Source organism: Gymnoscopelus braueri, assembly GCF_963280865.1.
Source record: "Gymnoscopelus braueri genome assembly, chromosome: 12".
NCBI classification, from domain to species: Eukaryota; Metazoa; Chordata; class Actinopteri; order Myctophiformes; family Myctophidae; genus Gymnoscopelus; species Gymnoscopelus braueri.
In genome coordinates, this window is record NC_137614.1 from 17345392 (window position 1) to 17370806 (window position 25415).

A 25415-nucleotide genomic window follows, 5' to 3' on the forward strand; every position below is an offset into this window, starting at 1 on the left:
ACTGTCCAAAATAGGGATGCCGGATTAAAAGTCGTTAAAGGTTTCATGACGTTCAGTTTTACCACACATTAAAAGTCTTTGTCATGGTCCTTCAAACTGGTTTGGAAAGTTTTAACAAAAAATTCTACTCCATTGATCCATGGCAGGTGTTTTTCTCTCACATTTCTAAAGCCTTTTCAACTGTAATGAAAAAAGAAATCTTTGCCTGCGGGTGTCGCTGGTGAGGGATTTTGCCTGTCAATCATCGCCTCTGCTCCGCCTCCTCCAAAGGAAAGGATAGGCGAGGGGAGGGGCGAGGAGGAGAGTGGGCGGGATTAATCGGCTGTGACCTCACTGCCGAAGGGCCAAGCTCAGATTACTTTTCAGCCTAATTATTCAGAAAACCCCAGACCACAGAAAATCCACTGAATGTTCAAAGTTCAGATTTTTTTTGGGTGTAATTGAGGTCATAAAACCCCCAAAAAACATAAAAAATTAAAAAAGTGAAAATGAATGTCATAGAACCTTTAAACTTGCAAAAATAATGTTATGAATTGAAATTAGATAGATAGTTTGGGGATTACTTTCTGCTACCCTGCTCCTACGGTCTACTCTGAAGAGAATGGCAAATATCCCAACTTGGCTCTTGGCAAGTGGTGCAACTTTGTGCAATTCGGTAACTTCATATCGTTATTGCCCCATAGAGAATGTGGTGTGCAGACAGTGTCTATGATAGAAACATAACAAATCACCACACTTTATACCATGCAGGTAAACAAACAGATGAAAAGGAATGCAAGGTAGTTGAAGAAAGTTTCTCATCAGTGCAATATACAAAGTTCTCATACACGCATGAGCTACTACATCATTCCTTGTGCAAGTTAAGCAATCTAACAGCAGTGCGGATAAATGGGCCCTTGGCTTTTTTACTGTTGAGTTCAGGCACTGTAAAATGATGCCCAGAGGGCATTGTCTCAAACTGCCCTCTAAGGCGAGGACCACGACACTGAGGAATATTCTCAATTAATTTCCCTGCTTTACTTTCATTTTTATTTCCTCCTAACTTTTTAATTTATTTTAGCGGGATTTAGAGAGGTGGCAGGGTAGATGGGACACAAGCTGAATTTTCTCAGGGACACTTAAAAATAATAAAATAAAACTCCAGGTGGTGCCGGTAGTAAAAAAGCAAAAAATAACTCTTTGCCTCTTTAGCTGGCCATTTTCCGTGCAGCAGTCCCAAAATGGAGCCAGCACGGGTCAAAGCCAAGACAAATGTAATTACCTCCTGCCCAGTGATGCGTCTCCCTCACTCGCATCCTTCGCTCAACTGAGGGAGAGCCCAGCCCTCTGCACCAGCTCAGAGCCAGAGCAGTTGTGGCTGAAGGGCTGAGACACACTGGGTTCTGATCAAGGCCTCAAATGCGCCGGGTCTCTAAAGCACTCAGCCTCCATTTTATCACCGCGTTCCAAGTCACACACAGTAGAGGGGTCTTGGGAGGGGGCAGCGGGGGCGGTGGGGGGGGCAGGCATTGTGCCATTCAGCGGCACTAAGATAAGGGCCACTTATCTCTCTGCCGCTCTAGGGTCGTCACTCGTCAGAGAGAGAAAGAGTTTGATAACGCTTGAAATGGGGACCTTATGTGGCTTGCATGGCAAAGAGGGTCTATGAAATGGGGAACGATAATATCGGTTATTAAAAGGAAATCCACAAAGAGCCAGATGCCGTGATCTATGAGTTCTAACCGTATCGCTGTGCTGGAAAGCCTACTTAAAAATGTGGCGCTCATATGTAACACATTGATCACCTATGCTACCTATGCTGTGAAACGCTCTGTCACATGCATGCACACACGTGCACACACGTGCGTGCGCACACACACACACACACACACACACACACACACACACACACACACACACACACACACACACACACACACACACACACACACACACACACACACACACACACACACACACACACACACAGACTCTGCATGTTTTGAATATTAAACTTAAGTGGGGAAAGAAGCGTATTATCAAACATAGTCAAGGTTGGCTATTAGAACAGGAGGACGAATTCAGGGGGAGGGGTCCATGGTGTTTTTGAGGTGACCCTGCATCTTGTACCGAGACGACACCTGTGCGTTGGCCGGGTGCCCAGTCTTAAATTGGCATAATCTCCCTGGCCCCGTGTGTGGGGCCTCTTGGGAATACTGGTAACGACAGGCTGTTTGTCTGGGATTGCATACGGCTCCCCTCGCTCTCCCTTCTCTCTCTCTCTCTTCCTCCATTCCTCTTCCTCGATCTCTCTCTCTCTCTCTCTCCCAGGCTCTCGGCGCCCCCACCTCCAACACCCCCTCTTCTCTCACGGTTCGGAATGAGCTGCACTCAGGCAATTTCCATCGCAGGCTCTAAAGAGATTTGAAATTGCCTTCAGTCCTGAAGCCTTGGCAATTAGCAATTAGTGAAGTGATTGTAGCAGGCCACCCCCCGCCCCCCTTTTGCTCCTGTCCCCTGCTGTGAGGCCACTGCATCCATTTCCAGCTACCGCTCATAGTGATGTATTGGAGCCACGCAAGCTCATTTTTGCGTGTGTACGGGTATCTGTAGGTGCAGCCGAGCATTTAATAGTACAGTATGTGTCTGGGAGTACATGTATTTAAGTGTTTGTGTGCAAGTGTATTTTTGTGTGCATTTCTGTGTGTGTATTGACATGTTTGACGATTTGTGTGCGTGCGTGTGTGTGTGTGTGTGTGTGTGTGTGTGTGTGTGTGTGTGTGTGTGTGTGTGTGTGTGTGTGTGTGTGTGTGTGTGTGTGTGTGTGTGTGTGTGTGTGTGGCCCCCCTCACCGCAGCGGGTACAGTATGTGTAGTTTGCCTGCTGGTATGTGCTTATGGACATCTGCCTGCTGCGCTGTACAATATGTTTGTGTTTGCCTCTGTACCACTCAGCACTCATCCATCCCCAATCCCTCTCTTGTTGTTGGATGGCAGTGACAGTGACGAGAAGCCACTGAAGGGGGGCAGTTTGTGTTCCCTGAACGGCACAAACGTGGGAGGGGACAGCATCAGCAGAGACAGCCTGGTGGATTACGCCGACGGGGGAGGAGAATTCAATGAGGACGGCTCATTCATCGGAGAATATTCCGGACGCAAGCACCGAGGCTCTTTGGGTGAGCCCAATGGACCCGGCACAGTGACTGCATAAAAAAGCAGCTATAGACTCAGGTCGGGTAAAATGTGGTTAACAGACATTATTAATTACCCGATATTGGAGTTGGATGAATGAAATTGTCTCAAATATGCAGAAGCCTGCCCTACCGGTGTGTCAAGAGGCACGCAAAGCAAATAATTAAATTTGATTTCAGGTTCCATTCTGCCCAAGGGCTTACCATACATGGACTAATACATCCACAATGGACTTCACTGAGGGAGCAGTGGGAGGCAGTGTGTGTGAGAGAATGAATGGTATCATTTGAGAGATGCATGATTCTAATAAGTAGTGTTTTCTACCGATCAGTCACAAGTCCCCACAATGCATATTGATTTTTGTACCTCGACACAATGTGATGGATTTAAGAATGATCTTTACCACCACTACTACGACAAAAAAAAAACTTGCCACCGTTCCAGTATGTAGTTACCGGTATACTTTTTACAGTGGATGAAAAACAAATACACTAGGTATGCATGCACAGCATTACACTATCTTTGCACCCTTTCTGATATATAAAGGTTATAAATCAATGCAATAAAGCTGCATTTCATTAGCACATGTATATTAAAGTTGTATATCAATCTCATAAAAAGGAATACATTTTTAGGCATAATCATCATACGTGTGTGCCTACTTTTGTATAATTTCTGTATATACTGTATGTACTGTAGAGAATTGTTTTGATGTTTGATGGACCAGTGTGAACGTTGTCCTGTTTTATGATGACTGCTAATGTCTAAATGTGATTTTGTATCATGATGTCCAAGATATTAAACGCAAATGGATATATTGAAATTGTTTCACAAACTCTCTGGCAGTTATGTTATCATGGGATTGTTGAAGCAAAAAGTTATATTTTCTATTACTACGGGGGAAAATATTTCCCTTGGAATTCCCAGTCATCTCGCAAAAACACAAAATAATTGAGTAGGGTATGAGGCTGCTTTAGTGGAACGCGAATAGTCTTTAACCAAACGGAGAACATGTCGATTATCTCCCATCTTTGTTTGCTGGGATTTCTGCCTCATCAAAGGTGCTATTTTCCCTTCTGTAAGTGTAGGGGAGAGGGAGGACTGCTTTGGTTGGGATAATTGGAGCCAGGGGACTAGTACAGTAAAGAGAAAGAGGTTGAGCGAAATGTTGACTATATTCCATTACTAAACTTTCTACCATATGACCATTTCTGTTCTTTTTGTGTTGAAGTGGAACTATTTATTACATTTTTTGGTCAGTTTTTATTTTCTTTCTTCTTTTTTCTTCTTTTCTTATTGTTTACTATGTGTGGCAAGTTTTTGTCTTACGTTAGTTTCTGTATTCTGGGAGGGACCTTGTACAGTATTTTTGTAGACCACACGTCCTCTAATTTCTTCAGAAAACTGCAATTTGTTGTACTCGATATAAATTGGTTCTCAAGGTTACTCTCCTTTTTAATGTGGACATTGGTACACAGAGCAGCCTTTAACATTTAAAAAAATAAATCCATGACCAATGAAAAATGTACTTCCCACTAGAAACCCATCTAATATGCAGTTTTATTACCTCGGTTTAAGTAGAATTGTTGAATAGGTCAAATCTTAACTTTATTTGCGTTTTTATCCCAGATGAATATTTTAGCGCTATGCATTATGCATGCATGACTTTGCTGCATGTGCAGCAGAGATAACAGCAAAATATTTGGAGGCATCACAATGTATTTGACCTTTGTGAATATTGGGCTTAATTCTGCCATGTTTACAGCATCTGAGCATATAGCTTTGTACATAATTCACCAGCAGAATTTGCTGTGGAAACTGCAGTTAAGAGCTGCATAGGAATTCTGCTTACAGGGCATTCCTAGCTGCAGATCCTTTGAGTTGAAGGATACCTTGACTTTGCTTGCGCTGAACTGAGCTTGCCATTTGACTACACTGTAAACTCCCGAGTGCTCATTGTACAAATGCAACCAAATTGACCTGTAAGAGTTCATTTGGTTCCATTTGTTCGCGCTCATAGTTACATGAACACTCAGGATTTTACTCTGTATGTGTGTGCGATAATGGTTTAGTTTTGCTTTATTATATTGTAAAAAAAAATCTAATAAAATTATAATATAATTACACTGAAAATGAATCAACAAGCATTAACAATGTCAAGACAACAAATGACCGAATCCTTCCAGAAATCTCACAGGGACGTTGAGTGATTCACTCCCAAGATACTCAGCAGGGAGCTGGGCAAATGGCAAGTACGGTAAAAAACTAAATAAAAAACAAGTCAAACAGCTTATAAATAGGACTATGACAAATTGCTTTAGTTTCCAAACTCCCACTTAAAAGCCAAGCAGGCCCTGAGGTGAAAGCTTCACCAGTCAGGCTTTTGACAAGTTCCTTTTAATATATTAATTCACAGATGCACTTAGCTGTTAAATGCTGACATACACTTAACACCTCTTCCCAAATAACGTAGGCTACTGCAGCTTTAAATTTAGACTCAAAGGAAAACATCTTCAATTAAAATGAGAAAGGATAGCCACCTAGTATGTGGTTACACTGTTTTCACAGTCACTAAGAAGAACTAAAAAAACAAACAAAAAAAAAACATCCTTGCCGCCTTGTTTACATCCTGCCATCTACTGCACTGGCTTTCTGGTATATCTCTGCTGCACCATGTGGCTTCTTATCTCTGGTTCTGAATACACAGCATCCAATTCTATTCTAGTTGCATTGCCTACTACCCATGGCCTGGCGATTTTAAACATGCATTGTAGCCATAATAAAACAAGACATGGGATAGTGCAGTCAGAAAGCACTCCAATGCCTTGTGGCTAGATAAAGGTCATTTAAAGAGATAATCCGCACATTGTAGGGGATTACGCCCTTATCCCTTTTAGAATTGCTTTCTTGCTGGAACGCTGAAACCACTAAACAACAACAAAAGATTATTCCAGTCAAAGCGCCTTGCAACAGCCTAGGCTACAGTGTCACACAGGAGGCTTTTCTTTGCGCCACTAAATCCATTTTGACATGTACTAGTGACCCTTTCAAAAGCCATAATAGCCCTATTTTGTAAGGAGTACAGGTTTGAACATTAGCATTCCAACTCATGCCAGTATGACCTGGATCCATACGCTACAATATAAAGTGAGACACAGGTCATCATAAGGAGCTTTGCCCTTGATATAGCGTGCACATACACACGCACATGCAGTGATAAGCTCAAAGGGGATCACTTGCTTTCAGTCGATTTGATGAGAACTGATATTTAGGCTAAGTACCCTGGAAATTGCCTTGTGGAAGGAAATCGATAGCATGCTCACACATGCCGAGGGGCCTGCCCAATGCCTGTGGGCTAAACCGCTAATCGTTGCATCATTTCTTAAAGCGCCCGAGGTATTTCGAGGACAGGACATTGTACAAAACTGTAGTAGGCTGCAAGGACAATTTGAGGCATATTTCCTGTCATGGTGCTATTGTTTAGTTCGGGCAGTAGGTGGCATGCCGGAATGTGAGAGAATTGGGCCATATGTGTGAACTATTTATAAACCTGTATGTATCTTTGTCTTAAGCATTGTGCACTATGTGCAATTTAAGAATACGGTAGATTATAACTGATTTCCACCCTATCAGTATGCAACTCACACCACTAAGTGTGGGCCCTCGCTCAACCGTCACCTTGCTCAGGTGCACCTCACAGGGTTCAAGCCTCTATGGTTCAAGCCCGCTTCTTCCAGTGCGCCTGCCTTGTTTTTCTCCCACCGACACCCAGGCCCAGTTCTCCTGATACCCCAAAGCTGGCTGTGAACACTTCATCAATAATGAATAACCTGTGTTGGGTTCACTGAGAGGGGAAATATGACAGGTGTTTCAGGGGATGCACTTAAGGAGAACCATCTTCAGCTGCAGCAACACCGACAGAAGCCTCCACACTGGCAGAGTCAAACCTACAGCAACAACAGGTCGGCCTTTTAAGAAAAGTCAGACGCGTCGGGGCCTACACTGTTTTTATCGGGATGCACACAAACGCTTTCAAGGACAAGTCGTGAGCACTTTTGTGGAGAATGGGGTTAAGGGGGGAGCAGGGTTGAAGGTTATCCCACTGCATGTTTTATTGAAAGCTGCTTCAGCAACATTCTAGATAAAGAAAAGGAGCTAAGAAAGGCGTGGACCATGACCTCAATACGTAATAGATGTGGTTTAGTTTCCAATGCTCCTCTCATGGCCCACACCCATAACCCATTCATTCTTTTCCTCAATATTTCCCAGGCAGTGAGAGTGCCTCAAACGGCAAAATGTAAAATACTGTACATGGCAACGTAACAAGTAAAGAATAATTGTTTCTGTTGAAGTATTGGCTTTTCTGCCTTTATGTGATAGTACAGCGGAGATTGATAGGAAGCGGGGAAATAGTCGGGTAGTGACACGCAGGAAAGGTCTGCCAGGCTCGGGAACAGGCTGCATAGAGCCTATATGGTACGCACCTTAACTCGGCCATCTGTGCCCTAAGTGGAGAAAATTAAAGCAATCCAGCAACCATTGTCCTCAGGTCTTATTCAAGATTTTGTCGATTTTTATTTGTCACATACTGAGACACAAGAATATTCTTTTTTAGTTTCGGCTCCTTGACATTGTAGCAACAATAAAAATAAAAATAGCAAAACAAAGTAACAAGATAAAAATGGCTAACAATAATCCCAGCACACTCTGAGGTGCATGGTATATGGATGGGTCCTACTTATGATAAAAAAATATATACACATACATACATGTGCACGTGCACGCGCACACACACACACCCCCCCCCCCCCCCCCCCCCACACACACACACACACACACACACACACACACACACACACACACACACACACACACACACACACACACACACACACACACACACACACACACACACACACACACAAGCAGCAAATACAGCGAAAAATCTGCTTGCATGCATATTCAGCAATCAGCATGTGCTGCGTGGTTGAAATAGGCTCTCTCTCTCTCCATGTCTCACTCTCTCCCTCTCTCCCACGTCACTGTCTCCCTCTCCCTCTCTCCCATCTCACTCTCCCTCTACCATCTCACTCTCTCTCTCTCTCCCTCTCCCATCTCCCTCTCTCTCTCTCTCCCTCTTCCTCGCTCTTATTCTCTCTCTCACTGATCAAGCTCTGGTCTTACGTCACACACAACCTCCCTCCTGCTCTACCTCTCCCTCCCGTTGTCTAACAATGCCGATTTGCACCGACATAGTGCTTGGGTATATGTTCATATTTGAGCACATTCCGCCCACCTGCCTGCCAGCCACAGACAACTTGAACTTTATACAAGCAGCAGTACCTGCGCTTCACTCGGTGTTATCAGCTTGCCGGAATTGCTGGGGTTATTGTGCTGACAACACGTCGGGAATGTCGTGTCGATCAACATGTTCAGGTTTCGGTACCCTGGATTGGTCACGTTATTGGTGAAATAACCTCTCTTTTACCTCTCTCTCTCTCCCTCCCACCCCAATCTGAATTTCCCTTGCGGGATCAATAAAGGTCTTATATTTTATAATATAACGTAGGTGCATGTGTGTGTGGTGTGCTGTGTGTGTGTAATGTAGATCCTGCCTTAATAAATATAACAGGTGTGTGTGTTGTTTAGACATTTAGTCTAAACATATACAATGTGGCTACTACAGCGTGTTTACTATGTCTCCTGTGAGTGGCACTCTCCTATGAATTGTTTAAAACTGTATATTGTGTATTTTTTATAGTTGTCTGCCGCACTGTTTTGTCCAGTTGTTTGAGTGTTGAATGTTTAATGGACCACGATGGAAACAAGCCTTTGGCTTTTTTTGTGTCTCATTATTTGGCATCTTTTTGACTTGTACTCCGGTGCTTTTTAGAATGTGTCAATAAAATATTAAATCAATCAAAGTCCTAGGTGTAACTGTGTTTTCACTGTTTGGTATTGCTGTACTACTACTACTACTACTACTACTAGTAGTAGTAGTGGTAGTAGTAGTAGTGGTAGTAGTACTAGTACTAGTAGTAATAGTAGTAATGGTAGTAATGGTAGTAGTAGTAGTAGTAGTAGTAATAGTAGTAGTAACAGTAGTACTAGTGGTAGTAGTAGTAGTAGTAGTAGTAGTAGTAGTAGTACTAGTACTAGTAGGCAGACAGACAGCACCAAGCATCTAGTGTCTAGAGTTAATAAAATAGCTGTGGTGGAGTCTTCTGGCCCAGGCCTGTAGGCTGTGGTACCACAGATGGTAGCAACTGACACATCAGTTGGTGTATGTATCCTCGCTGTTAGGTGGAAACCTTGTATGTCCAAAAACATAAACTTTTCAGGAAATGGAAAAAACAACCTGTTTCAATGGATCCAATGTAGTTATTATTTAGACACAAGTTCTTGTTAATACTTTTCATTGGTTCAACATATTTATAAAACACGACACACTGAAACACTTTCACTTTGTTCACTTTCAAACATTTTCAAAAATAGCCAAAATAGCAGATCTACAAGCTCACGCCGCGTCACAATGTGACACGTTGTGAGCTTGTAGATCTGCTATTTTTACTTCTCTTGCGTGACACTATTGTACAACAAAGTAGGGCCTTATTACGAAGAAAAAAAACATTAAAAGTTTGAAATACGGACATACAAGGTTTCTACCCGACGATATCCTGGATGGAAGGAAGCTCACATCCACTGATGTGCTGGGCCTGTCTGTCTGCACGACCCTGTGTGGTGCTTAGTGGGTGAGGGCAGTGCAGTTCCCATCTGGTCTGGATGCTCACAGTGGTGCCTCTGTGTCAGCCCGTAGGATCTTGGGCCCCCATGCCGAACTATTATAGAGCTATTATAGAGGTATCCTTGCTGAAAAAGCTTGAAATATGTTCTGGTCTGTCTCCGACGTGAGATTTTGCACCAGGCAGCAGGATTTTCTGACTTTATGGCATCATTGATTTTTTTTTAAACCCCCATGAATATAAATGCTTCAGACCAGTAGATTTGTATAGAAACCTGTCACAATAAAAAATATATATATTTTTTGTAATAATAAAAATAAAAATAAAATAAAGATACCCACTCCCCGCCCCACCTAGCACCAGCATCCCAGGTGTGCTTACTTCCCTGTTTCCACTCGTTCCTTTGTCATCTCAACATGGCGCTGCTCTCACCTCCTGCTGAAATTTAATTTGTCTCAGTAGAATGCAAATGGAACGGGATGATTCTGCATACAGAGAAGCCTTTTAGAGGAGCTATTATTTCCCTGGTAAACTGCTTTAGATGCAAGCCCAGACACTCTCAAATGCCAGCCAGCAATTGAACGTCTGTGCATGCATGTGTGTGTGTGCACGCGCGTGCGTGTGTGGCGTGCACACGCGTGTGTATGTGTGGAACAGGAGGCAGCAGAGACACTCAGCCATGGCAGAAACTAATGAGACATGCATTGGTAATATGATTACAAAGTCATCCTGGCCATGTCAACAGACAGGGAGACGTTGGTAGAGACATCTGCACAAGCCAAGGTACAGACTGGTATTTCCTACTGTATTTCATCCATCAGCATTCAATTTAAAACTGTATGTTAAGTGTGAGTTTTTGTAAGATGATGACAATGCACAGACTAGGGAAGTTGTACTTTCACCAACAAGAAAAGACAGAGAAAAGAAACCCACAAAATAGAGCTCACTGTATGACGAATTATAAAAGTTAACTTTTATTGTCAAAATGTACAAATTAGGCATTTATCCAGAGCGATTAGGAGAATTTGATTTGATTTGATTTATTTAGCACAAAATGTAAAAGCAATACAAAAAAAAGAGAAAAAGTGCTCCTCGGATGTGTACCAATTTGCGTGATGTTTGGACAAAATCTGCAGGAGTAATAAAAAAAAAAATTGTGCAAAAATCGGCCTCTTGGTGGCGCTATAATAGGGCAAAAGGGTGAAAAGGTGAAAAAAGATTTGTTCCTCAATGTAGTGCGAATGTGCCTGCTAAGTTTCACCACAATCGGACGCTGCGTTCATGATTTGAGGCATTTTGTTCAAAACGGGCCACTCCTGAAAAGCTTTAGATGTCAATCTTAGCCAATCAGGATGGAATACTGTGTACCAATTTGCGTGATGTTTGGACAAAATCTAGAGGAGTAATACAAAAAAAAAAGTTTTGCAAAAATGTACCTCCTGGTGGCGCTATAACAGGCCGATCTGAAAAATTTCGGTTCAGAGGTTCTGCTCTGGCATCCAGGGAGTGTGTGTGCACAGTTTCGCTGCGATCGGCCCCACGGTGCCGGAGATTAGCTGCTCACAGACAGACACAGTTTTGGACACGCACTCAAGGACGGACGGACAGGGTGCAAAACATCTCTGCCACGCCTTCGGCCTGGTGGAGACACACTGTACACAAAATATAAAAAGAAAAGTGCCAGGAGGAGGCAAGAAGCCCAAAGGGCTTATATGAGGCCTCTATATGTATAACATGATTGCAGTATAAAAAAAAAAATCTACAACATAATTGAAATACCTGGTTATACCCGATTATCCATGACAAGATTACTGATAATAATCAGCCAACATAGTGGACATGTCTGACTTTACAGGGTGTCAAATCCATATTGCAAACAAGCAAACAGGGAATAGACAAAAATAAACCAAACAAAAAAACGTATCAGGGAGTGATAATGAATGTGACATTATGTGTAAGCATGCACCCTATTAAAAACATCAGGGTAAATAGTCACATAAGTAGAGTACACTCAGAACATTGCATGTATCTGTCCAAACATGTTCTGTATCTAAATTACATTCTTAACATTGTGGTCAAGAAAAAAACTAAAATAAATCTAAATAACAAAAACACCAGAGGAGCGCTAAGGGGGTGAGACTGTTTACTCTGGTGTCTTTACTGTCTTTTAACTGAGGTGTTTACCTATTTAATGTATGTATTTATCGTCTTGTCTTTACCGACCACAGCAAAATGAATTTCCTTTGTGCACAATAAAGGACATCTAATCTGATCTGATCTGATCTAATCTAATCTAACCTAACAATTTAGACATGGCTCTTGTTGAGGAATGCTGTTTTGGCACAGTCGGGTCAAAGTGGTCCGAGCTCCACCAAATGAGTACATTTAGACTGCTGCTAGAGGACTAGATAAGAGACGTGTAAGTGCTGTGTGGGTGGTGAATAATTCTCACCTTCCTGCCTGAGCCTTGGGGCTGAGAAAGCAAAGAGCTGACACAATCCGTACACAAAACTTGTGACAGTAACACTTTGCAGTCCCTGCAGAAGAGGTCACTGGAAGAAAGATGTATTGTACACAATTTCTCACACAGAAAAATCGTGTCTCTAATTATCTTTTTGCTGTGTTTGCTGAAGTTTGATCACCTGCCGTGATGCTCTTTGTAGCACATCAAAATGTTTGTTTGCGATGATGATTACATCAGTCTGATCTGCTGTACAGTATGTGCAAAAAGCAGCAATACAAAGCACAGACAAGTGTGTAATAGTTTGCTACCCAGCAGTGGTGAAAAGTGACTAATTATGTTTACTCAAGTACACATTTGAGGTACTTTTACTTTACTTGATTGATACTTTACTTCTACTCCACTACATCTCCACTACATATTGTACTTTTACTCTACTATAATTATTTGACAGCTTTAGTTACTAGTTACTTTTACTTGAAACAGAGTATTTTTATATTGTGATTTTGGTACTTTTACAAAAACAATTTTGAGTACTTCCACCATTGCAATGCATGTGGCAAACTGAGGCACATGCCCTAATGAGAGTCTTTGTTCATGTTGCAACTTGCATCTGCAAGAAAGAGAATTCAGTCTGCAGGTGGGCATTAGGGTCATGTAACAATATTTCACAGTAAGTAATCAAATGACGTTATGTTAATGAGGAACTGATAAAAAGCACAGGATATCAAACAGAAAGGAAAGATATCCCCAATGTCAATTTTCAAAATCATTCTTTTTCCATGAATTTGTTCCTGCAGTGCAACCCATGGTACACCACCACCCATGAATTATTCATGTTATGCCTTCATTAAAAACACCTCCATTTGCATAGCGCAAAGAGCAGTATAGGACATAGGGCTTTTGATCCTGTTTTAGATGTCAAATAATTTAACACAGAGCTGGACAGGCAAAGAAGGCACAGAGCGCAGGACATGAAAAGATTAAAATAAAACAGATAACAGACCATACAATTTTCAAAAATTGGAATGAAAACTCATGAGGAAATGAAAGTAGGTCAGAATGGACTCCTTTGGTGCAATAACCCACTTGAAGAAATGAATGCCGTATGCTAGAAAAGTTATACAGGTTGTGAATTTGGACACTCAGCATATCAGCACTGTTTGGTATTGCTTTCTTATCAACAATCCCAACATTTGACATTATACAATGTACAGCATTTTAGTTGCATTTCCAAAATATCCACCCCTCTAGATTTACTCTCTCATACCAGTTCAGTCAGACATACATACATACATGCATGCTCATACGGAGACACTGTATAAGGTGAGGTGACACAGCCAGATGTGACAGATGCATGCCCCCCCCCCCCCCACACACACACACACACACACACACACACACACACACACACACACACACACACACACACACACACACACACACACACACACACACACACACACACACACACACAAAGTAAGTGTATTTGCCTCAGATGGGAAGATGAGGTTAATCTAGGAGGTTTGGCGACCATGTAGTACATTGTTCCAGTGAGACTAATGCTGTGTAATTCTAAAACTCTTACGATGCAGGGCTCACTATTTGCTAGTTTGCCCATGATACCCATTATTCTTCCTCATACTGTGCATCTCTGGCTCTTCCCTGCATAAGCATCTTTACAATCCCAGCTAATCCCTGATGTGCTTTGTGACTCACATTTCATCCCCCACCTGCCCATAATGTTTTCATTTTTGATACCTCCATTTACAGTAATTGCTGTGGAAAGCCAAGATGACCTAACAGATCAAAACGACAGGTGCAAAATACATCATCTGTCCATAGATCATTTCCTTACGATGACACAACAGTCTAACCAATCCCGGCACGATACAAAAGGACATCTAATTTGGCCTTTTCGAGTTCACTTGCCACAAATTGAATACCATAATTGTTTAGTCCTCGGCTACAACGTGCAAACATTGCCTCATCACCTCACACCAGGATGTCATGTTTGTGATATTCTTATACTGCATTTTTATGCGGTATTGATAAACAGTCCATTAACCACTTAACCACTTAAGCACAAACATTTTATAGCATAACATTTTATATAACATTTTTATAGCAAATCTCACAAGCTCACAATGCCTTGCGTTGTGAGATTGTTACAGTTATGCTAAATGTCAAGTATTACAGACCATACATATACAGTGGTAGAGCGAAAAATTACACAACATGTCGTGTATGAATAGATTATGTGTAGGGGTGTCTTGAGCCCAAAAAGTTTGAGAACCACTGCAGTACACACACATAAACGTACACATGTGGATGTGCTTATGGGTGGGTAAGTGTGAAGTGAGTGGAACTGGGTTCTATGTCAAACTGTATAGTACTGGTCCAGCAATATGGGAATCAACATCACCTATGCACAAAATCTGAAGACTTTGACTGAGTTTGACTTGTACAGGCTCAAAATTTAAGTTTCTTCTAAGTTACAACTCCAATGGTTGTAGGCCTAATTTGCCCCTACGGAGTCATGTCCTCCGGTGAATCTCTCCATCTAAATCACCTCATTTCATTTTCTTCTATTATACTCCATCACTTCTTATATCTCTCGCATGACTACATGGAGCCTCATTTTGTCCCCATTGTCTCGGCTGGGACGAGCAGCGAGACACAACAGGGGTGCCACTTCCTCAATTAATGGTCAATCATCCTGCACCAGGATTCATCACACCGTGCCTGCCTCGTTTTACCGCGCACCAGCATCCTTCTTTCCTCCATTTTTTCCCCTGTGCTGTGAGAAATCTCCTCCGACATGCGTGATTACTAGAAAGCTTCTCACTGTCCTTTCCCATTATACTTACTCAGCTGTGATGGAGGCTCATTCTGCTACATAGAAGGCAGAGTGTGAAATTCACCCTTCTCTATATGCCACTCTGTATATGTTAGGATTTGGCCAACAACCAAGTTATTTGGAGATGGTAATTTTCAGTCAGGCCTTTTTATTTGCCGCTTTAATCCACGGCGAAGAGGACTGGACAGTTGTTGTACAGGGGGAGAGTCTTGAATCAGAATTATGCATGTGTATAAACATTTAATGAGGATAGTGCTGTTATAGAACATACTCAGTATCCCCAATGGACTAAACGTATAAAGTATATAAAGCACTCTGTTTAGTCAACATACCTAATGCAAGACAGCATGGTGTCCAAATGAACGAAAAAGCAGGGCACATGTTAGGGAATTGTTTGTCAGCCCCTCTGGTCACCGTAGCCGAGCTTTAATTTTTACATCCACTCGGTATAATAATTAATTTATGGAGATTCCTGGATGGTTGGAGCATGTCCAGGTTTTGGAATGGTGGAAAGACATGAGTTAAAGCTGTTCGAGAGTGCACTCGCAGCAGTTTGTACTACCATCTATACAGGGTCATGCATTCAGTAAGTGAATGTAGTTATCAACTCTACACTGGCTGTTACATACAGTTTGACAGTTATGACAGTTTGTCCTATATTTTCTCTCTCTCTCTGTCTGCAGTTGAGTGTCGTAGAAAAAAAAGCAACATCTATTTGTGGTCAATGTGGTGACATTCCCACGAATAGAAGAGCAGCTCAATTAGCTATGTGTACGGATACATTTTATTTAGATTTATTTAAAAAAGTATAGTACAGTATATACTCCTAATAGAAGTGCCAGTTTGTAAATATAGCTCCTCAGAAATCTTCTGTTTTTCTCTGAATTTCGTACAAAGTTACTCATAAGGTGTTGATTTTATAACTCCTATCAAGGACTGAATAAGCACCAAGTACCTTGAATAGAACCAGTGTACACAGTGCCATGCCTCACTATTAAATATAATGAATTACCGGCTTCCTTGCATAACCAGACTTTTTAGCTGGACCTGGTAGGCTTGTATAGGGTGCTGGCATAGCTCCCAGTGTCTTACGAGATGGTAATGAAGAAGATGAATGAAGATGGTAAATCTTATTGTCATTTCTATTATCTTTTATTGAAGGACCATGTGTTTCCCTCTCCCCAGACAGTAGGTAGCCCAGTGGTATATACCGTTTTTGGATGGTGTCCATGCCACTGAGTAGAGTGTAATCAGAAAACAACACAGCAGGTCATAAAACCACACCGCTGTCACAGGGGGCATTTGTTTTGTATAGTCTTCTGTTCTGCAGAGTAGAGGAAAAGTTTCCAGTGCACTCAAAACAATTACGGTTCTTAATCACTAGTCATGCCACTGGGGTGCCATATATAGTGTACATGCTTGTAGAGACTACTGTGGAGTTTGAACAGCTGGCTAGGGGCAGGTTGGGTGGCATGGTTGCAGAGGCCAACTGTGCAAAATATGAATTTGCCAGAAATCCTGCAATTAATGTGACAAATACGAATGCATGGAACTAATACAAAAACAGTGCCATAGAGTAGCAGAAGGAAGCCCAAGGCCCATGACTTTATACCGTACCTGTGGCAGCAGGTAGCAGTTGTATTTATAATGGCCACCCTTGGGCAAACAGGGAGGCTGCTCGCAAACGGTATAAGACATGTGTCTGAGGGAATGTACAAGTGTGAGTTGATGAGCAATGAAGGTGATGTGCTTTGTGAAGTATTCCATTATTACTTTTGACAAGAAGGCTTATTTCATACCGGGGATACAATGCTAGCCACAGCACTACACGCAGTACTCCACATACTGTAAAGAGCTGATTGTCATATTCTTGTTATAACAGAATGTCGGCTGTCTTGAACTATGATCTTGGCTTGTTTGACAATCTCGACTAGAGAAACCTTTCCAAGACTGGTGTGTTTGGAAAGGAATTCATTATAATTATATTATGAGCATAACTGTAGTTTGCAAAGGATAGTGCTGGGGAATGGAATTATTCATGCAGTGATGTCTAGAAAGCTAATTTTACTGGATAAATGTTGCCTTTGAATCTGTAAAATAAGCACAATTTGCTACATGCTCCTTTTTAATAAAAGGAGGAGGAGGGTGGATCTGAGATCATGAATTCTGCTGTTTCTGTCATGCAAGCCTTTTCTTTTGTTTCTGCATACATTTTCTGTGAATTCTCTGGTTGATATATGAGTAAACAAGGAAAATGTGGTTGGTTAAATAGAGCAGAAATACCCTGCAGTTAAGACCAGATGGCTTTAGGGTGTGCACTTATATATCCTGAGACATGTGGTTATGTCAATGTTTTCCTAAAGCTGTCAGTTGACAGCCTCATAGAATTGCATGGGTATAGTGGGCCATTTTCCCTCACAACAGGAGCAGGAATGCCTTGTTTTCCCCAAGCATTTAAAGGTGACAACGCAGGATCTCTTATTGGATAGTTGCCTGTGCCATGCCACATTTTAGGCTGAGGGAATTATGGGCTGTGATCAATTGTAGGAGGACACTCTGATACAACAGCGGCAACTATCAGAGCGACTGCAATTTTAGCCATGCATTATTCAACAGCGCTGTAAGATGTGTGAAGGTCCAAGGTTATTTATACTTGAGAAGCAGTGGCAGGGCAATCACAAGCCATGTCCTACAGGGCCCAAAGGTAATGGCTCAGCATTTGGAAGGGGACCAAACTTTTGTAAAATTTTGAACATGCCGTATATTTTATACTCCACGACATTTCCAGTGCCATTAGCCTGAGCCATTAACCATGAATAATAGACAAAATGTCTATAGCCCAACAATGAACTTTTATGACCGATAAAGCAGCAGTATTAGTGAGACTTTTGGAGCAAATTTTTAAATGCCTTCTTAAATACGCAGCTCGTCAAATGTTTATTTTAAGAGGACAGATTAAGGCAATGTTTTTGTGTTGTCCTATGCTTGGGAGCTGTTTTTTTGCAGCAGACTGTCTGCTTGTCTGGGCCCTTACATTCATTATGATGATTACCTGTGGCAGCCAGCGATGACGCCTGCATGCTGTGTCCACAGAGCAAGCAGCATCACAACATTGGCATGGCCCACACACTACGGCCATCACATAAACTGTGATGCTTTTGTGTGTATGTGCGCGTGTGCATGTGTGTGTGAAAGACTGCATACTACACACAGTATGTGCATGTGTCTGTGTGTCTATGTCCCTGCTAAAGGTGCTCTCTGGAAAATATACCCCAAGATATGTGTCCTACTCTTTCTCCATCTCTCTCTTTCAGCCTTGCTCTTTCGTCATTCTCCCCTGTTTGTGTGTAGGGCGCTGGGTGTGATGCTAGGTAGCTGTGAGCGTAAACATCTCTCCATCTCCACATGAAGACAAACAGGGGGGGCATTATCAGACTCAGGGATAGACCCTGCATCCAGCCTTCAACTATAAATAACCCCCTACCACTTCCTCATTGACATTCATGAGGTGAAAATAGCAGCTTTGGAAAAGAACTAGCTTTCTGTTTGTGGATTTGTATTCAGTCTTGTGTTATTCAGTTCAGAGTGAACCCAAACGCAAAACACATACAGACACAGGGGATAAGGTGAGGTTTAAGAAGGTGGAGTTGATCACGTGGGAGGTGTTGAGCTGATTGAAGGCAGGTGTACAGGAACCAGGTGAGTCAGTGGCTGGACAGGAATCCATGTGTGCTCCCCTCCCCACTTTTCTTTTTACTTATTAATCTGTGATATAAAATATAGATTCCCTATCGAATCTCTACACCAACATTGTTCTTTAGAAGCAGTTGGTTTAAGCTTACCATTAAGATAATACATGTATTAATTTAAGCGATAAATAGGTAATGTAGCTCTACAGCTGCTATTTTACATTTTAAAATGTGCACATGCTTTTGCGCCACGCTTTCATGTGTGAATTGAGCATTCATCTTGGCCTCCGTTTTACTTTAATTCATCAAGTATTTTCTTCTTTTGGTGGAATATTCTTTCACCGTAAAGGAATATACAAATTGTCCTTGTATTGAGGACGTCATGGGGTAAGTATACAATATAAATAAAGTAATTTCTTTATAAATAAACTATATTCTTAAAAATAAAATAAAAAGTTATTTAGAGTAGCCAATGATTTGTTTTACCCCTTTTTCTCTATTTAGTCGTTATGCCAATTGATTCCTACCCACACACATTTCTGTGTTGTCACTGCTGTCGTATTCTACTGACTCACCTGCCAGTGAGGAGCCCCCACCAGGAGTACGTAGAGCCTCCGTCCAACTCCTCCCGCCCAACACTCCCTGCTGACAGGTGCCATCCCAGCCCGTAGGAGCACGTGCAATGACCGACATCACCCTCCCCGTCCGGCTTCCCTCCCCCGAACACGTGCCAAATGTGTTCGTGTAGATGCTCGACAGAGCCGGATGCACCACGGTGGATTTGAACCCACAACCTCCGTTGTGGTGGGCAGTGACTTTACCACTGCGCCACCCGAGCGCCAATTCTTTTAACTAACTTTTTAACTTTTTAACCCAAAAAATATTACGTTCACTACCTTTAAAATGAGAGGCTGGTCTGCCTACCATGTGACGATAGAGAAAAGCTCATTGTGAAAAAATACTCTATGGAAATTAACCTTTTTCCCCCATTCAGAACTGTGCCTTGGATTTGATTTGTGAAGCCACTCTGTGCTTATAAATGTGTTGCATGTCTAGTTTGTGTAGTTTGTGTGGTTTGGAGTCGGAGAGATATTAGTTGATTGGCAGGAAGGAGGAACGCCTGACAAGACAGTAACAAGGCAACCTGCAGGGCCTAATGAATGTGTGCACACGAGTGTCGACACAAACTCTAACTTTATAACTGGGTGAGGATCTTTGAATGTGATGCAGCAGATCTATCTATACAGTATATGTATATTTCTCTCTCTCTCATATGTGTGTGTGTGTGTGTGTGTGTGTGTGTGTGTGTGTGTGTGTGTGTGTGTGTGTGTGTGTGTGTGTGTGTGTGTGTGTGTGTGTGTGTGTGTGTGTGTGTGTGTGTGTGCGTGTGTACTGCAGTGCAAGAGGAACCCTACAGAATGTTTCTAACAGAAGGAGAAACTGAATCTGGGAGAAATAAAGAGCAAAAAGACACCCGCCAAAGTCATAAGTGAGGAACTTGAACTTCATGGCATGCCATCTTTTCAGCGATTTATCGCATACTTTTCTGACATCTAAAAAAGGTAAGCGTAGGTTGCACGGTCAACTTACCCCTTTTTATCATTTTAGAATGAATGGAGGATTAGTAGTCTTTTTTTCTTCCTTCTTTTACATCTTACAAAAAAGTAAGATTTGACCATGAAAATCAAAGACCCGTTGCCATGGAAACTGTGAATATCAGTGTGTGACTGAAGGACTGTCTTGCAGGCACAATGGCCCAAACAGCATTCCAGAACGGCATCTTATCACCCTTCTTGCTTGTTAAAAGTTTCTGGCTTCTTCACTGTCTGATCTCTGTTCTTTTTTCTCACTTCCAATCAACATGCCTGACATTTATTTTTTTGCCATTTTTAATAGGCTAGTAGAAATGTGCATATCTATCTTATCTCCTCTGGGTCATGCCGGTACATTGCATGCGTATTGTTAAGTGGTAAACAACCAAGCACAGTTACAGCGCAGATTGATTCTAAATCCGGTGTATAATTTGCTCTGCAGGCGAAATTAAGTTGTATATACACTTATTTTTAGTTACACACACACTTGAGCAACAATACTGATACCTGATATTTCATACTTAGCTGCACCACAATTTAATACAGTGGGGTGACCTTTGGTTAATTAGCTCTGGCTATTACCAGCTTGTTGCTTGTTTCTATTGCCAACTCACACTCACGCACACACACACACACACACACGCACACACACACGCACACGCACACGCACACACACACACACACACACACACACACACACACACACACGCGTGTTGTCTCCACTCTACAATCTTTTCCATTATTTTAAGCTAGTTTACATCTGATTGATTAAGCATGTTGAATCAGTGGCGGTGAGGAGTAGACTGGGATCACTTCGCTTTACCAGTTTGCATATAATTAATACAGAAACGGTCTGTCTGTGTGTACTGTATGCATGTCGTATACGCACTGTACGGTATGTGTGTGTGTGTGGAGTAGGTGGGCTGTAGACTGGATGGATGCTCTATGGAATGGAACGGAAACCAGGCTTTCCACGGGTACTGCAGAAAGCCTGGTGACACGAGGTTAGGTGAGGAGAGGGCACTGTTTGACTGTTTAGTGTGAGCAAATCAGAGCACGAGAGGAGAAACAGAAGTGAGCAGCAAGCACAGGCACATTAGAGTGGCAGGGGGGTGTGATCTAGGTAGGGGGGACAGGACTGGCTCTGCCAACTCACAGGGGCACCAGCAGCGCATTGGGTAATTACGTCAGGTGCTAGGACCTAATCCGTGTGCTCTCTGATGTAGTGAGGCTTGGTCCAGCGCCAGATCCACACACAAGACCACGCTCTGGCTTTGAGCCTACTTTCACGCGTTTAAAACTTTGTTAGGGTCACACAGTGTTGATTGTTTATTTTCATGTGTTTGAAATCCTGTAACTGCCAGAGGTATTTTCATATTTTTTTTAGCCAGTGCCAGAGATTTTTCATTGAAAAAGAAAAAGTACTCAGGAGCCGAGATACAGGATTTTTAAGTTTTAAGTTAACAAGGAAGTGGATGGGAGTCTAGATCTTCGAAAAATCATATATCCTTGGTCTTTGGGTATTTGGTCTTTTTTTTTTTTAGTTCACGTAGATCTACGCGCACGTGGCGGCTTTAAATAGGTTCGCGTAGATCTACGTGATTGGCAGTGAATCAGTTAAAGTCACTCAGTGACTGTTTGTTTTCTGGCTGTTTGCCATGGATTTCTAGCAACAAAGATAAGCAGAAATGAAATATGTTTTTCACACTTAGAGCATATCTGTGGTCATAATTGAGATATGACTAACAATAGATGACAAAATAAAAATAAAAAGTCCAATCTTAACTACTTCCTGTCAAACAAAAGTAATGTGTGATTACATCAGTAATTTCATTTGAGGTGGGAAATAGGCAATGAAATGGGCGGTGCTAGCTGCAGTAGAGAGGGTCAGAGAGTTCAAATTCCTGGGGGCGCACATCACAGAGGACCTCACCTACAGTACCTGGGACGTGCAGACAGAGCGGGTAGTGAAGAAGGCACAGCAACGCCTCTACTTTCTCAGACAACTAAAGAAGGCTAGCATGGACCCCAAAGTCCTAAGAGCTTTCTACAGAGGTACAGACGAGCGCATCGGTGGATGTGACCTCCCCCCATCTAAAGCTCTATAAAACGAACGCTGCGTCAGCAAAGCTTGTGGAATCATCAAGGACCCAAGCCACCCCAACCATATGGACTGTTTCACAAAGATTCTGCATGGAAAATGGCTATGCAGTCTCTGGGCCACTGGCAGCAGGCGTCTAAAAAGCTTCTTCCCCCGTACAATCAGGCACATGAACAATTTAAATATTAAATATTAAATTATAAAAATAAATCTGTCCAGAAGAAAACACTACACCCCCCCCCCCCACACACCTCCTACCTCTCCCATCTTTTTTGCACCACAATATGCTTGCCTGTTCCTACCTAAATAGTTGTATAGAGATGGTACTGTGAAGTTGTTTATGGTACCGTAGCAGCTACTGATAAATGCTGATGGTATATATAATATGCCAAGCTTATTCACATATTGTACATACGCTGATCTATTTTTATTATCCCGTTAGTATAAAACTACTGACTTTTTTGCTCTTGTTTTTCTCACTTTCTGTCTTTTTTATTATACTATTATTAGGACCTATGCTGCTACATTGTCTGAAGGAAGCCAAACAAAAATAGGTTTTACTTTTATGCACCTGTAGTGAACAAGATAATAATAAATACAGCCTTCAACCTTGAGCCTTCAACCTTGAATGCAGTAACATAAATGTGCTTTGGCACTGCCTCTTTCTCTCTGTCTCAAGGAGCGCAAGTGGTGTAAAGTAACTAAGTACATTTACTCAAGTACTGTACTTTAGTACAATTTTGAGATAGGCCAGTTGGCGCCCTTACTTTACATATGTTTTGATGCCAATACTTTTATACTTTAACTTGTAACAGAGTATTTCTACATTATAGCATTGATACTTTTACTTAAGTAACAAATGTGAGTACTTCTTCCACCACTGAAGAGTGCAAGTGCCGACCCAAGGCAGAGTTGCCTTTAGATCCCATAGGCCGAGGGAACGGGACAGGACGACCGGCTGAGAGACTGTGATTGGCAGAGACACAACCAGCCTTCCATTTTACTAGGACATTTCACAATAAACGTCGCCAAAAAATGCCATTGCAGCTGGACTTTAAAGCTAATTGCTCATGGAGCTGTCCTATGTTGTGTCGTTTCTTTGTTCAGCTTGTGGACAAGCTGGTCACAGTTAGCCTCTTCGACCTACTTACTACTTCCTAGTTAATTACTGCAATTGAAATGATTACTGCAATTGAAATGTCGCGCGCGTGTGTGTGCGCGCACACACACACACACACACACACACACACACACACACACACACACACACACACACACACACACACACACACACACACACACACACACACGTGCGCGCACATGCACATGCACACGCACACGCACACAGACACACATTCCCTCTCCCTTCCAATTGGCACCCTTGGCACCCTCCCAAAGTTTAGGTTTAGGTTGAGGTTTATCTTCATCTAAATGTATTTATTTGTCTCAACATGAGCCGCTATCACTGAACACCACTTTGAGCATGTAAGCTTGACACAGAGATCTAAGATTTCTGTTCAGGGCCATCCTTAGGGCCTTTTGCATGGCCCTGTAGTGAGAGGGGAAAGTAATTATTAAAAAATATATATATATATAATTAAAGTGGTGATCCCTATGCTGCTCACGTGCAGATCGGTGCAGGTAGTCTGCAGGTGCAACCCATAGCCAAACTTGTAAATGGCAAGTAACAGCAGAGATCGAGACAAATTTTGAAAGTATGAGTCAGGAGCGATTTGAAATGTATGAACCTCATAATGAATAAAATAAATAAATACAATTTCTGGTTTAATAAAGTTCTAGCTGAACTTATTCATGCAAGATATAAACAGTGCATGGGCGCTCTGACCAGTAAGTCTAGAAGTGAAGTAGACTGGCATCTTTCTAGAAAGCAGAGGAACAGGCGTGTACATCCACAATCAGAACATCCAAATGCAATTATTACCTGGCACAACATTTTTGAAAACTGTATTATCATTACAAACGATAAATATTCCCATTATTGACAAAACCGACATGTTTTTAAACCACCACTTTTAGAGACCATGCAGAGCATACTTCGGAGGAGCAATGCAGACCTTCCACCTAATAACTCAAGGGAGAGGTGATTTGCTACATAGGCCCCTCTCTCCATTTTCAAGCTTTCAACTTGATGCTTTTTAAGTTTTAGATGTGTTGGGTGCCTTATAAGGATTTGACCCCCAAAAAAAGTCTGCCAGTTCTGATGGACTAGATACATTCTTATACAAAACGGCTACAATGGTCATAACTGAAACTATCATTTTTATTTTAGATTTTTCTGGGAAACATTACAGTATGCAAGCACTGGACTCTACTCGGGCATGAATATCCCACAATGCAATGCATTAGTGACAGCAGCAACAAGAGAACAGATGGCATACAACGACGAAACCTCTTACAAAAGGGGCAAGAAACACTAGGCTGATTTTATAGTTTTGTATACAGTAATATATGATTTTAGACACAGCCTATGAGTCTGTAAAATATTATTGTCATCCGCCTGAAACATATCATTATGTGTCTGTGATGCCGAGTTGTTCCACTGGCGTTTGTCGTGGAATTCTGATCAATCAGCAATCATTAAGGCACATATGAGTCGAGACAATATTCTAGGTGGAGGTGGTTATGCTTTATGTACATGATATCATGGTCAGAAGTACATTAACACTCATGTCAGTGGTACGGTAGTTCCGAAAACGTAACTTCAGTAAAATTATGCCTAACCCTAACCTTATTCCTAACCTCAGTAAAACAAATACAAGAATATAGCTGCAAGCAGCG

At 42.0% G+C, this 25415-nt stretch overlaps 1 protein-coding gene across 6 annotated transcripts in view; it reads left to right on the forward strand.

Moving 5' to 3' along the window:
- Nucleotides 1-4007, forward strand: part of LOC308096262 (neural cell adhesion molecule L1-like protein) — a 92449-nt gene extending 88442 nt beyond the window's left edge. For 5 of the 6 annotated variants that reach the window (XM_080443633.1, XM_080443637.1, XM_080443634.1 and 2 more), the window contains exon 25: nucleotides 2976-4007. In XM_080443633.1, coding sequence (XP_080299759.1) covers nucleotides 2976-3189 — 214 coding nt within the window. In that variant the 3' untranslated portion in view covers nucleotides 3190-4007. The remainder of the gene's footprint in view (nucleotides 1-2975) is intronic. The other variant, XM_080443638.1, reaches the window with a different exon arrangement.
- Nucleotides 4008-25415: the final 21408 nt, after the last annotated feature.